This window comes from Centruroides sculpturatus, unplaced genomic scaffold, assembly GCF_000671375.1.
Source record: "Centruroides sculpturatus isolate CEXI.00-Female unplaced genomic scaffold, Cexi_2.0 scaffold31, whole genome shotgun sequence".
Taxonomy (NCBI): domain Eukaryota; kingdom Metazoa; phylum Arthropoda; class Arachnida; order Scorpiones; family Buthidae; genus Centruroides; species Centruroides sculpturatus.
Window position 1 is genome coordinate 556,472 of NW_019384496.1, and position 15,418 is coordinate 571,889.

The 15,418-nt window shown below is 35.5% G+C and overlaps 1 protein-coding gene across 2 annotated transcripts in view; it reads right to left on the reverse strand.

Moving 5' to 3' along the window:
• LOC111621942 (endoribonuclease Dicer-like) overlaps positions 1-15,418 on the reverse strand; it is a 120,866-nt gene that overhangs the window by 85,988 nt on the left and 19,460 nt on the right. For both annotated transcript variants that reach the window (XM_023364192.1, XM_023364193.1), the window contains exon 4: positions 4,702-6,050. In XM_023364192.1, the coding sequence (XP_023219960.1) occupies positions 4,702-6,050 (1,349 nt within the window). The remainder of the gene's footprint in view (positions 1-4,701; positions 6,051-15,418) is intronic.

Below are 15,418 nucleotides of genomic sequence, written 5' to 3' on the forward strand. Positions count from 1 at the left end.
TATATATATATATATATTTATTTATTAATATTTTATATTTTATCTGATTATTATTTACCATCTTTTGGATGGAGGTAGATCATCTGCCACTTTGCCACTTCACATTTTTTCTAACATCTACATCACTTATTACTACAGAAAAATAATCTGAACTAGAGCATTATTTAATTTGTAGCTATAAATAATTCATTATTATTTTCACTTGTAATGATAAATGATGATGGCAGATCATCTGGATTGAGTAATGGTTCAATACTATTACTGTACTCAAAACAGATAGAACTGTGGCTGTCCACCATTTTGTTGTATATAATTGTAGTGTATACAGAATAAGAACTTTCTTCTTTCCTATAATTCTTCTTCCTTCTGTTTTTAACCCTTTCCTGTCACATGACAGGAGCTGTACTATTCGTGGGTCCTGATTGGCCGTTTTACAAAGGAACAGGAAGGGGGTCCTGCCCAAAGCTATAGATAGACACAAGGTAAGGAGAAAAGACACCTTTTTGGGTTTGCCACTGAGGAGAAAGATCAAGCGAGAGTGACCAGAGGACAAGATATAAGGATGAGGGCAGTCAGCATAGACCAAGTAGGAACAAAGACAAGAAACATAATTGAGATTGCAGTTCCAGAGGTTCAAAGAATTGTCTTGGCACATGTTTATTAATAATTGCTAACAGATTGAACATTCACTGTGCACAAAGTGATAAATGTCGATATTCACCCAGTTCAGGACCCACAAATCTAGCTACCGGTAGATTTCCTAACTATCCTTTCTTTCTTCATTCTAGTAGTAACAGCATTAGGTTTAAGTTTAATTATAATTATCTTAGTTTAAATCAGGATTATATGTATATATTAAATTTCTCGCGGGAAGTTTGAACGTGAGAGGAGATGTAAATATATCTATATATGATTGTCTCTGTGATGAACATTTCGTTCTCTGTCAACTCATTCAACTAATAAAACAATTTGATCATTATTACTTTTGTCATCTTATCATATGTTTCACAAACACATTTTCACAGAACCACCTGTCTGGCTATATGATGATGCTGGTCTCCCCTTTAAATGTGCAGCATGTCAGTTGTGATCTGCTTCTATTTTAAACATCTTCAACAACCTATAATATAGGAGGATCATACAATATACTTTTTTTATTAATTGTAAAACATAGAAGTAGAGATTAGTAGGATGTGAAGTCATGATTCAGAATAGGGTTCTAAATCATAATTCAATCATGCACTAGTACAAATCTTTTCCAATTAAAATTATAATTAACATGCTGATTTTCCTTATTCTTTGACTTAAAATAACATACTTTGCACAGAATATTAAGCCTTATTTAAAAGTAATTTTTACTGTCAAATATAATTTATATAAATAATAATCATAACTTCCATATTCTTTTTGTTAAACTTTTGAATTATTATTATTATGTTGGGTTTAGTGGATTATACTCGGTTCACACCCTTGGCTGTGTACTATGCCAGATCAGAGTCAAGGCATAGCAACCAAGAACTAAAATTAAATAAGTGTGTCAGTGTCCGTATTCAGGAATTTCCTAACAATATGGCATGTATTCAATATAGTGGCATTCTGTAGTGTGATGTATGTATTTCTATTCAATTGTAATGTTCCCAGGCTTTTGTGTAGTGTGTGTGGTATCACACCTGTACAGGAGAGAACAATAGGTACAATAAGCACCCCTTCCATCCTCCACAGATGCCTTATTTCCTGGGCTAGTTCTGTGTACTTGCTAATTTTTTCAATGCATGTGTTTTGTACATTGTGAGTGTTTGGAATGGCTATGTCTATAATGTATGTGATTTTATTGTGTTTGTCAATGAGTGTGATGTCTGGTCTGTTGTGGTAAATTGTTTTATCTGTGATTATGGCTCTGTCGTAATACATTTTGTGCGTGTTATTTTCCAATACTGTCTGTGGAATATACTTGTAGTATGGTTCGTGGATGTCTGCCAATTTGTGTTTCTTTGCAAGCTCTTGGTGTATTATATTTGCTACTTGATTGTGTCTATGTAAGTAATCTGTCTGTGCCAAGAGCTTGCAACCAGAAGTGATGTGTTGTATAGTTTCTGGCATGATGTGACATTTTCTGCATGTGTCATTTGTGAGTGTTGTATCTTTGAGTATGTGTTTTCTGTAGTTTTTAGTATTTATGACCTGATCCTGTATGGCAATCATGAATCCTTCCGTCTCCCCAAAGAGGCATCCCCGATCTAACCAGCTGTTTGACGCAGTTTTGTCAACAAAATCCTGGGCCAGGTCGTAAGGATGCCTGCCATGGAGAGCCTTTTGAGCCCATGATTGCTTAATGTTGTCTATGCTTTTTATATGTTGTGTCATGTCTGTATGTTGTGAGTGTAAGTTTAATGGTGTGTTATTTGAGTCTGCTAGAGTTACTGCTTTATGTAACTGTGATGTTTCTTGTTTCTTGTAGAAAAACTCTCGCAGTGACTGTATTTGTTTGTAGTGAAGGTTAACTATGTCAATCAGGCCACGTCCGCCTTCTTTACGTGGAAGGGTTAATCTTTCTGTGGCGGATTTAGGATGATGTTGTTTATGCTTAGTAAGTGTTGTTCTTGTTTTCCTTTGGAGTTGCTCGAGATCTGTGTGAGTCCAATGTATAACTCCAAAAGAGTATGTGAGTACTGGGATGACATATGTGTTTATTGCTTTAACTGTGTGTTTTGCATTTAACTGTGTTCTAAGTATAGCGTTTAACCTACTTTGGTATTCTTTAATTAATCGTTGCTTTATTTGTGTATGTTCTGTTAGTTTGGCCTGTTGGAATCCTAAGTACTTGTAGAACTCGCCCTCTTCCATGGATTCAATAACGTCTCCATTTCCAAGTGCAAAATCTTCTTTCTTCAGGATTCCTTTTTCTATGTGAAGTTTTTTGCATTTGTCTAGGCCAAACTCCATTTGTATGTCCTTAGTGTATGAATGTGTGATTTGTAGGAGTTGATGAAGTTGTTTTTGTGTGGATGCATAAAGTTTTATGTCGTCCATGTACATGAGATGTGAGAGTGTAAACTGTGTTGTTTTTTCGTGTCTGATATTGTAGCCGTATTGCGTGTTGTTTAACATGTTGGATAATGGATTCAGGGCTAGGCAGAACCAGAGAGGACTCAAGGAATCTCCTTGAAAAATTCCTCGCCTAATGAATATTTCGTTTGTTTGTATGGAAGTGTTACTAACCCTGAGATGTAGTGTTGTTCTCCAGTGCTGCATAGTGTTTTCGAAGAATGCAATGAGTGATGGATGTATTTTGTACATGTGTAGAATATGTAGCAGCCAACTGTGTGGAACACTGTCGAATGCTTTTCTGTAGTCTATATATGCCATGTGTATGTTTCTGTGTTGTTTGTGTGCTTGCCGTAGAATGACTGAATCTATGAGTAACTGTTCTTTGCATCCCCTGTGATTTCTACGGCAACCTTTTTGTTGTTCTGTAAGAATGTCGTGTTCTTCTACGTGTTTGTATATTTTGTTTGTGATAAAGGATGTCAATAATTTGTATAGTGTTGGAAGACATGTAATTGGTCTGTATTGTGAGGGGTCTGTGGTGTTGTTGTTTTTAGGTTTCATGTAGGTGATGCCCTGAGTAAGAAATTTTGGCATGTCTTGTGGATTGATGATGATGTGTGTTAGATGTTTAGCTAGTTCCTGGTGCAGTGATGTAAACTTTTTGTACCAGAAATTGTGAATGTTGTCTATACCAGGTGCTATTATTATTATTATTATTATACTTTGATATAATTTAAATGTTAAAAACATTAACTAATAATATTGTACAAATGTAAAATATTTATTTAAGACTTTATTTGCCTTTCAATTGTTCTGTTGTGAATTGATTGACAAGGAAACAATGAAGAAAAAAAGTTCAGTTTGGATTGTCTCCTATGCAGTATTTTTCAATGCTGGAGTAGTTATAATAACCTTTCAACTCAACTGCAGGATAATTTTTTATAATTTCCATTAAAACACTTTTCTTCTTTGGAGAAATTATTACATATTTTCAGCGCATTGCTAGTTGCCATTTTTCTGAGATCATAAATGAATGACCTGATTGGTTGAACAACTCCTATAAGAGGGGATTAACAGCATAGAATGTAATAGCAAACATTTTGTTGACGTTTATTTAGTTGGCATTCAAAATAAACAATTGTTATCTTTGAATGCATTTTAAACTGTGGTGCAGCAAGCCAATGTTAATCATTCAGCTGTTAATGTTAATCAACATTTAATGTAAATTCTTTCTCTGCAATCACCTGACTGTGTTTAATGAACTGTTCACAGTGATCAGAACTAAATTTGTCCTATTATATTCATTGCAGTTGTTGATATGTAATTTCATATTAAATAAATTGGCTATTAGCAAATAAAGGTTTTATTTCTGTTCTAGTGATTTTCTGCAGAATATATACTTAGTTTCCTTGTAAGAGAAGGAAACTAAGAATATAGCCATACAAAATTATGATACATAGGATTATGAAAGATACTGTATTCATTTGGTCATGAGGAAAGCAGTAAAGTGTAAATGTTAAAATTTGAAGAGAGGTAGATAATAAACTTGTTAACATTAATTTAAATATAATTTTAAGAAAAAATTTTTAAATCTATCTACTATAAAATAAATAATAATCAGGTAAAAGTAAAACAATCTGAAAATATATTTACATTTTCAATCAATTTGAAATCTTTCAAATTATTCAAGAGCTTTTCTTTCTCATCACATGATGTCATTAAGATATACTTGGCTTCCTTAGCTCTGGCTCGTCCTTTACTTTGAACATAAGCCCGAAAATCTTCAGGTAAATCAAAACGTATTACTAAGTTACATTTGGGAATATCCAACCCTTCTTCAATAACAGAAGTAGCTACTAGAAAATTAAAATTCTTCTGTCGAAAATCTTTTATTGTAGCTTGTTGCTTTTTATATGACATTGAGCTAGCTACTGAGAAATGCATTCTTTGTTGTATGCCATGTCCAACAATATAATTTGGTTTTATAAATGAATATTTTGGATCATTCTTGCTTACTTCTTTAAGCCACTCACATATTGTATATGCAAATATGCGTTGTTTTACAAATATAATTCCACTAAAAGCATATTGTTCTTTTAAATTATGCTCTTGCCCATTGATAGATGAGTCATAACATTTTGCAGTTTCTTCTAAAATTTGAATAAGTAACAAAAGTTGTGGTGAAACACAGCAATAAAGGTTTTCCAAATTATTTTCTTGCATTGCTTCATTACATTTTCTATTCACATGTAATAATACATTTTCTACTTTAATTAGTTCATTTTGATTATTTAAATTTTTTTTTAAAAGTTTTTGGACTTCAGAAAGTATAATTTCAGTAGAACATAAGCCACACCAAAGACCTAATGATGAAAAAACAGCAGCTATACTGGAAACAGCTTTTCTTGGCTGTGTGAAAAATGTTGTATCTTCATCTAATAGATCATTATTAGTGTGTTTAGAAAACTGAACAATAATACAATTCAAAATCTTAACTATTTCATTAAATATTTCATAAGGACTTCGAAAATATTGATACTCTTTTATAATTTCAATTGGATCAGTTCCAAATTCTTTTAATGATAAAATATCTTCAGGAGTAGCTACAGAGCTAAACATAGTTCTTTCTAAATTTTCAATTCTTCCTTCTAACTGATATGGCTTACATTTGCCATTTATAAGAGGAGCTGTTAGTCCAAGAATACGAGGTCGATTACGAGGATCACAAACATCCAAACATTTCAGTGCTTCCCTGTATGGATGATTCTTCACAGCTCTGTGACACTCATCAATTACAATCAGATTAATCTTGCTCATTGCTAATAAAGCATGCTGTATTATTAGTCTAAATACTTCAGCTACCATGACAAGTATATTATTTTTTTCAAATTCTTGTGACCATTGATCTTTACTAAAATCTATATCTTTCTCTCCAAAATATTCACCTACATTAAGATCTATGTGTTTTCTTATAACTTCAGCTTGCTGATTAACAAGAGGAACTATTCAAAAAAAAAATATATATATATATATATTATTGATATTATTATTATTAATTTTAAAATATTGTTAAATTTTCATTATAGTATTGTAATTATATTAATAATTATTTTCATTATAATAAATTTTCATTATTATTCATTTCATTTTCTTGTTATTTCATATAAATTAAAATTACATATCAAAAGTTATATAGGATATGTATTGTACCTGCTGGTACAAGCAGGAAGGTGTGATTCTACAAGACATACCAAATCAAAAATATAAAATAAAATTTTTTCATACAAAGCTTTGTTTCCAAGAAAAATGGCTTTGAAAGCTTAGTGTATATGCATGCCCGTGATCAAGATTCAACAACAGATTTCATGTAGATTACCTCTACTAATATTCAGGTTAACTAAAACAAGTCAAATTACTCAAGTTAATTTGTTGAATGCAACTCCATGTTGACAATGTGGTTCAAAGAACAGTGTTTGTGTAAGCTCATTCTGCTGTCTGAATAGCTGTCCAAACTGTCCCGTTTACACTGCTCTAACCTTGGATCGAGATACAGTTGAATTTTTGGATTTTGCCGTGAAGTGTTATACATCGTTTGAATCGGGAATCACCATACTATCCGTGAGTCTCATTTTATTGAAATCGTTTCACTCCATCAGAAGTCATCCTCGTCTGAATCTGCCGAACTTTGATCGCCCACTGCAGATCGCCTATTGTGTTTTTCCGAACATTTGACGGTTTTATATTTTCTGGCATGTCCATAATGTACTCTACAAAGTTGATTAATATATACTAATTATTAGTCGCGATATTGCGATTCGAAAAAAAGTACCGTTAACAAAGGACAAGTACTTCACCACGTGGTTGCCTAGCCACTAAGCATGCATTAGCCAATCTGCAGGCGGCTCAACTCGGTCGTGTCAATTACTGTTTCAGCCTTTCTGGTAAGGTACTAGTTATAGTTTCGTGCAATATCGGTTCTCTCTCCAGGGCGTTCACTGTCTGTGTACAGTTCACGTATCTCTTCAATTTAACCAGTCGGTGTGAACCACGCCTTTCAGCGTTATCGTGTTTTGGCTCTCTAAAGGGGCACTTGGTTCTTCCCATTGTTCACTGCTCTGTGGAAGACTCTTATTAGTCACCCCACGTCAAGTACTGGTAAAAGCCTGCTCAGTATAAAGCATTTTCCCCTCAGCCATTCAGCTAGCCTTTCAGCTTGGTTACTTGCAACACACTTGTTCAGTTAGACTGAACAAGTCTCCAGTTCTGCCTCATTGAAGTAACTACTCAGCATCCGGACATCATGACCGTCAAGGAAACTAATAATTCACTCAACAATAGCTTCATAGAGGAAAACTTAATATCTGCAATTAATGAGAATCTGGATATAATCCTAACAAGTATCCCTACCAACTCCAACGTCTCTGTCAAAACAAAAGGGCACACTCAGGCAAGGGAGGCTGCTGTTAAAATGCATGCTGCAGCCAACCAAATTTTTGGGGTTGTGCTGGCCCTAAGAGAAAGAGTAAAGGTTCTGGAAGCCACTGGCACTCAACCAAACAGGGAAACCTACTCAGAAATAGTTAAAAGGAACCTCAAGCCTATGAGTCAAACTACCAAGCTGATATATGAAAAATCGGCCAAACTGGATGGTGTGTACAACCCAAAGAACGAGAAACATGATATTATTATATCACCAATCAAGAAACCGGATCACCCAGCTCCAACCCCGGAGGAGACTATGGGACTTTTACAGACCCATGTGGATCCAAAGAGGCTTGGGATTAAAATTAAGGCTGTCAGACCCCTTCCCAGCAGGGACATCAAAATACAAGTTCATGAGGAAACCGACCTCCAAACATTAAAAAAGGCCATGCAAACTCACGAAGCATTAACAGAGAAAATAAGAGTAATAGAAAAAAATCAAAAACCTCCAAAGGTTATTCTGTATAATGTCCCTGATAACATACGACAAGAAGACCTAGTATGCAACATCTACCATCAAAATAACCATTCACAAGAGCTACTTACTGAAGAAGAGTTCAGTAACAGCACCAAAATAAGTCACAGTTTCTATCCCAGGGGAATCAGTCACTCAAAACATGTCATACTTAGTGTCTCGCCAAGTATCAGGAACGCCCTTATGAAACAACAAAAATTCTACATAGACTGGAGCTCAATCCGGCTAGACGATTATATTGCAACAATCTGTTGTTATAACTGTACAGGGTTCGTACACACCTCATATAGGTGTACTGAAAAACAATGATGTTCCCACTGCATGAAGAGACACAAATTTAAAGACTGTCCAAATCTCCAATGGGACCCCACATATTACAACTGTAAACAATTCAACAAAACTCTGCCAAAGAACACGGCGGTCCGTACTGATCACAACGCACTTGACAAAGGTTGTATCATGCTCAAAAGGTACAAAGCTAGTCAGATACAGACAACAAGATATGAATAATGGCTCCCAACATGGAAAACATCATGGATAACTCTCACCAGCCACCTGCCAACCTTCTCAAGTAACAATGGGAACAGCTGGATTGATTTGTGTCTGGGTAATACCAAACTACAAGAATTCAACATCAGCTGCCAGACTCAAGAGCACATATCTGCCAGTGACCACGCTTACATCATTACCAAGATCTCTAGTATAAAATGCCCAGATAACCTTATAATACAAAACATCACAAATTGGGACCTCTTTCAAGAATACATCAAAGCATACTGGGATCCCACAGGACTGACCTCACTGGAACATCCTCAAGAAATCTACTATGCTGTCGAACAACTTCGGAACGATCTCCATACGGCCTATTATAAGGCTACTAGAATTAAAACTAGCAAGCCATCTGCACCCTGGTGGAACAGAGATCTTGAAGCCCACAGAAAAAAAGTGCGAATAGCAAAACATAGGTACAAGAGAGAAACAGATCCTATCAATAAGCAAAATCTTCATCAAACCTATCAAAGGTACTTCAGAGAATACAAAACTTTAATCAACCGCACAAGAAAAAAGTTATGCCAGAACTTCTGCACTGCCTCCAATGAACGGGGACCTTGGTCAATCCCATACTATACAGCTATAAAAAATAGAAAGCCGCTCACAACTCCAGTTACTATCACAGACGACCACAACTTCACAATCACTCCAGAAGAAACTTACAAATGCATCTTCTCGGACTTGTTTCCTCCTGACAACCCAAATACTGAAACAGAATACCACAGAGAGATCAGGAATCGAAGTATAAATACCCTATCTACAGAATATGATAGGAGAAATACCTGTGTGAGAAATATTAGTTGTTAGTTTTTAAAACCTTCATTTAATCTGCCCCCACATGGCTACTAGTTGTAAAGAAGAAAGAGAGATTATCTATGAATAAAAGCATTTGGACCTAAACAATTTACAATTAATGAATGTTTTAGAGTTACAGTATTACAGTACTGTACATTATTTACAGTATTTATGTATTAAAATAAATGATTTAATACTGTATTATACAGTATTTTTTAGTAATACTATAACTTACAGTTAACATGTGTTTATTGAAAATAAGTTACTGTACAAATTTTTGGATGACTTGGAACACATCACCATTCACCTCATAATACAGTATTAGACAGTTAAAAGTAAAATCACAGTTGTGTAATTTTGGAGATCTTCAAGACTCTATGATACATGACCAAATTATTTATGGAATTTAAGATCACTCTATACGGGAGAAATTGCTTTGTGAAACAGATCTGACATTAGAAAAAGCTGCAAGTATTTGTCAGTCGGCAGAAGCTACTCAAGCAAATGAAAACCTTCTCTGGTCAAGCATATGTTGGCTTTATCTCCAATAGGCAGAATTACCACAAAAAGAACATGATATCAAGGATCATGCTGCCTACCATAAACAGTTATTAAAAGAGAAATGCATGTGATGTAGAAAGCTTATATAAACTGTTATCCAGCAATAGGAGAAAAATGTAAAAATTGTGGAAAGAAAAACCATTTTGCCAGTTGATGCAAATTCAAATTTAAACAGAATGTGCAGGAAGTACACATTGAGAAGCAGAGTATGAGTGAAGAATATACAATATCCACAATCAGCACGTTTAAGCAGTATACTGGCTGATGGTATGCTACTTTACAATTGGAGGACCAAGTAGAACGTTTTAAAATTGATAATGGAGCTGGAGTAAATCTAATTAGTTATAACATGTATAAACAATTGAATAAAAAACCTTCATTAAAAAGATGTAAGATTAAGCTTCGTACATATCAAGGAAGTCTCATACCAACAAGAGGAATGTGTCAGTTGTGAGTGTCCACGGAGAAAATACAACAGAAAATACCATTTATTGTTGTTAAAAGATAATTACCAACCTGTTCTGGGAACAGAGGCATCAGAAACCTTGGGGTTTATTAAAAGAGTGGAAGGCATCAGAGCAAATGATGACAAAGAAAACATTAGGCTTTTGGGATGAATTTAAAGATCTTTTCCAAGGAGACTAGAGTAAAAGTACAACATAAAATTGAAGGAGAATTCTGTGCCAGTAACTGAATCACCTCGTCTGGTTCCACTGTCTTTGCAAGAAAAGTTAAAAACAGAATTGGGTGGAAAGGAACAAGAGGGCGTGATAAAAATAAATGAACAAACTGACTAGGTAAGCTCACTAGTCATAGTCACAAAACCTGATGGCAGCCTAAGAATATGTCTGGACCTGAAGCATTTGAATGAAAATATTAAGTGGGAATATTTTCCATTGCCCATTGCTGATGTGGCAGGAGCCCAATAGTTTTCCAAATTGAATACAAGTAGAGACTTCTACCAGATTTCCCTCACAGAAAAACTGTTTTTTACAAATGCCTTTCAGCATTTCCTTGACTCCAGAAATATTTCAAAAAGCAACAAATAAAATTTTTGAAGGAATACCAGGAGTTCGCATGTTGTTCCTGAGATTAAAATATCATCAGTATATATACTGATGATATTTTGATCTCAGGAACAACATGCGAAGAGCATGATGATCATTTAAGACAGGTTCTACAAGCAGCTAGAAGAAGCAGCTTAACACTTAACAAAACTAAATGTATAATAGGAGCAAGTTCCTTAGTATTTCTTGGGGAGAAACTAACTGCTGAAGGAATACTCATTGATTCAGCATGTGTAGAAGCAATACAAAAATTGAAAGCCCTGAAGATAAGAAGGGAGTTCAACGACTTATGGGAGTATTGAATTATGTATGTAAATACATTCCATGTTTGGCAGAAAAGACCAAGCACACCAGATCACTGCTAAAAAAAAATGTGACAGAGTTCAAATGAAATTCAGAACATGAGGAACTAAACCAGTTGAAGAAAATACCAAGTGAATGCACCAGTGTTAACCTATTTTGATACTGAAAGGGACACAAAAATCTCAGCAGATGCCTCAAGTCAAGGACTTGGAGCTAATCTCTTAAAAATTGATAACCAGAAACCAGTTGCATATGCAGCAAGACCATTATCTAAGGCTGAACAGGCCTATGCTCAAATCGAGAAAGAAGCTCTCAGTTTAGTATTTGGATGTGACAAATTTCAAAATTATGTTTATGAAAAGAAAATTTTAGAAACAGATCACAAGCCACTAATATCCATAGCTAAAAAGAACATTAATGACAAAACGTCACCGGAGGCGAGCCAGCATATCAGACTTCTATCGTATGATTTTGATATTTGTTATACACCAGAAAAATATCTGCTTTTAGTAGATACACTCTCCAGAGCCATATCAAATAGGGAAAAATCTGAAACAGAAGATGATGTTCAAATGCATGTAGATCTAGTTGAGACTATGCTACCTATAAGTGATCCAGTAATAGAAGCAATTAAAAAGGCAACAAAGACAGATAATGAATTGCAGCAGCTAAAGAGAGCCATAGAAGTAGAAGACAAAAATAGAGCTGGACCCTACACAAGTGTGTTTGATGCACTCACCACTTTTAAAGACCTTGCATTAAAAGACAATAGAGTAATTATACCAAAAGGCATGAAAAGAGATATTGTGTGCAGAATACATCAAGGACACCAGGGCATACAGAAATGCATAGAGAGAGCTTGGCAAGCAGTTTACTGGCCAGGCATCAACTCAGATATAAAATTTTATTAAGAAATGTCGTACATGCATGCAACATCAGAACTGACAACCAGAAGAGCTCCTAATGCAGCATGAAAAGCCAAAGAGGGCCTGAGAGAAGGTTGGAGTTAATTTATTTTGTTGGAAAGGACACAACTAGCTTCTAGCAATAGATCACTACTCAAACTATCCAGATGTTGTCAGTCTTGATAGAGTAGCATCTACAGCCATAGTCCAAGGTCTTAAATCAGTGTTCTCAAGATCTGGAATTCCTCAAATGGTGGTTAGTAAGGAACCAAGTCCAAACGTTATTTTATTTACTTTTATTTTGCTTATTATTCTATTCTGTTTGGGGCTTATGTTTTGTTAGGACGAAGTTTCCTCACCATTCACCTTAGTAACTTAAAAATAGAAGAAAAGCCAACTCACCGACGAAAGAAAAGCGCCGTAGAAAAACTCGCGCACACTTGCACTTCCCGAGCGGAAAAAAGTAAGTCTGCACCGAGAAAAAGGGGGGGAAGACCCCACAACCCAGTTAGGAATCGCTAAACCTTAAAGAATAAAAACGTCCCGAAAATTGTGAAAAAGAATAATGTAAAAGGTTAACGAGTAATTGTCGTAAATAGGCTGCCAGAGAAACGAAAAAAGTTTATTGTTAGCGTTAAGTATGTAAATGAGGAGAGTGATCTCATTCAGAATTGTGACGTCACCTCACACTATAAATTCCGAGTCTCAAGTGAAGATGAACGAGGTGAATTCCTGATAGCGACGAGCTTTGGTGAGCTTAGTAGCAGTGAACGAGAGAGGTGTCCGATAGGATCAAATAGTTCCAAGGCGATTTTGAAGTTATTCAATTTGTGGATCGACGATTATAGAAAGTCTTGAGAGTTTGAGGAAATAGGTTCCTAGTATATTGAGGTGACGATTAGGATCTTTAATTTATAAGAATTATTGTTTATAAGTTAATTCTTTGATTTTGTCGAATTCCAAAGGGGAATAGAACTAAGTTAGAAATAGATTGATTTGAGTTTGTCGGGTTGATTCTTATTGAATTTCATTGAATAAATTATTGTTTGATTTTAACTAAATACTGTATATAGTTTATTACTAGAAGTTTAATTAAATATTTGATTTTGTTATTGACAAACTTTGTCATTATTTAATTCGGTGCACGCTTAAAAGTCCAGGCCTGGCACACTAACGCGAATCCGCGTAAAGTACCCGTTAGGGAACGGCTATTTCCGGCACACAGTAGTGTCGATAATCGTTGGAAAGTCGGAAAAATAATATAGTACTTTACAGTGACAATGGACCACAGTTTACAGCAGAAGAATTCAATAAGTTTTCAGAATCATATGGCTTTAGATGCATTACTCCGAGTCCAGATTACCCAAAGTCCAATGGTCTAGCAGAAAAGGGAGTCCAGATAGTAAAAAGACTCTTTACCAAGGTAAAGGAAACAAACAGTGACATACATCTAGCATTGTTAAACTATAGAACAACACCTCTGGAAAGTGTGGAGAGTTCTGGAGAATTTTTGATGAGACAGAAACTCAGATCAACACTCCCACAAACAGATAACAATCAGACTGTCTCACCGAAAGAAAAGTGTTACCATACAAAGCAAAAAAGAATTACAAGCACTGCGACCGAGACAAAATGTATGGATAAGGACAGAGTTCCTGGGAAATAAAAAACCATAACCAGGAAAGTGGCACCTAGATCATATGAAGTGCAAACAGAGATGGGAAGCTTGCTGCATAGAAATTATCAGCATATTCTGCCAACATAAGAGGACACAACTTGCCAGGGACATCCCATCCAGCATATGGGACAGGCTTTAGTTTACTTGCCTGCAAGAAAGGAGGATCAAGTCCAAGTGGCTCCACATCAGGAAGAGGTGGTACCCAGGATTGAAGACCTTCTGTGGCTGAGAAGATCGGCAAGAGTACACTGACCACCAAATTATTCGAAAAAGTATGACTTAACATTATGTAAATGTATACAACAGTTGTTTAACAATGTTACAAGCTGATAACATTATGCTAAAAGAGATGTAAAACACTAATAGAGTATTGTTGTTTATTGCTGGCTATGTGTCTATAAAGGGGAAAGATGTAATGATGTTGTACATGTTGATAACACTGTCAGAGGGCATTGAGTAATTGTAAGATGGCAATGGTGGAGTGAAGCACATGCTAGAGAATAAAGAATTAGCTAAATTTCAGAACTCATCTCATTAGTTGTTACAGTAACCAGATCAAAGTGCGATACCGGCTTGGACATTGCCCGGGTTAACAAGGTCCACATTTGTGGGTTAGGCAGAGGTTCATGTTCGAAAAATAAGCCACAGTCTCCCTTGGTTAACGATGGCAAAAACAGCGCCGACCCAAGCATGACTATTGCAATGCCCTCAACAGATGTGAGGAATCAACCTAGCTTTGGTGTTTCTGTGGCAATGCATCCACAGACCACAAAGGCTGGAAAACCACGCCAACAGAAATGAACACGTTTATCATCCGTACTTACTACGCAATCACAAAACTCAAAACAAACATGACAGCATACAGACAACGACTACACCATAGATTCACACAACAATATCCTCACCTCACTGTCACCAAACAAAGGGTTGTCGATCAAAAAAAAACAATTATATACAACAACCTTATCCCACAAACAACACTTGAACTTATCAAACAACAGGTTGCTGATTAAATACATCAACAGACAGAAACATTTAACATTATTAATGAAGATCACATAACCTGTCAGAATAATACAGCAACAAGCATTGATAATAGCACACATACAACAACTACCAGTAATCATACTACAGGCACTCCCTCATCCATCACTGATAACATAGACATAGAATTAGTTAGTTAATACACTCTCACTTATATTTCAGGAAACACTCACTAAATATACAGGCACAGATCCCACACAAAGACCACGAATACCAAAAATCAACACGTCAAATGTAGTAGGGAAAACACTAAATTATGTAAACACTCACTTATATTCATTCAATTTCTACACTCTCAGACATTCACACATTAGTTTGTGCTGGGGCAGTCACAGTAGTGACACACCATGGACTGAAAATACAATCACAGACAGATACACACAAAACACAATTCTATCACAAGCCTGTCTGGCAGAGAAAAATCGAAACACAAATAAATGACATTAGACAGCAATTAGGTAGGCTGACACAATACATTAAAAACAACATAACACCCAAATTAATGAAA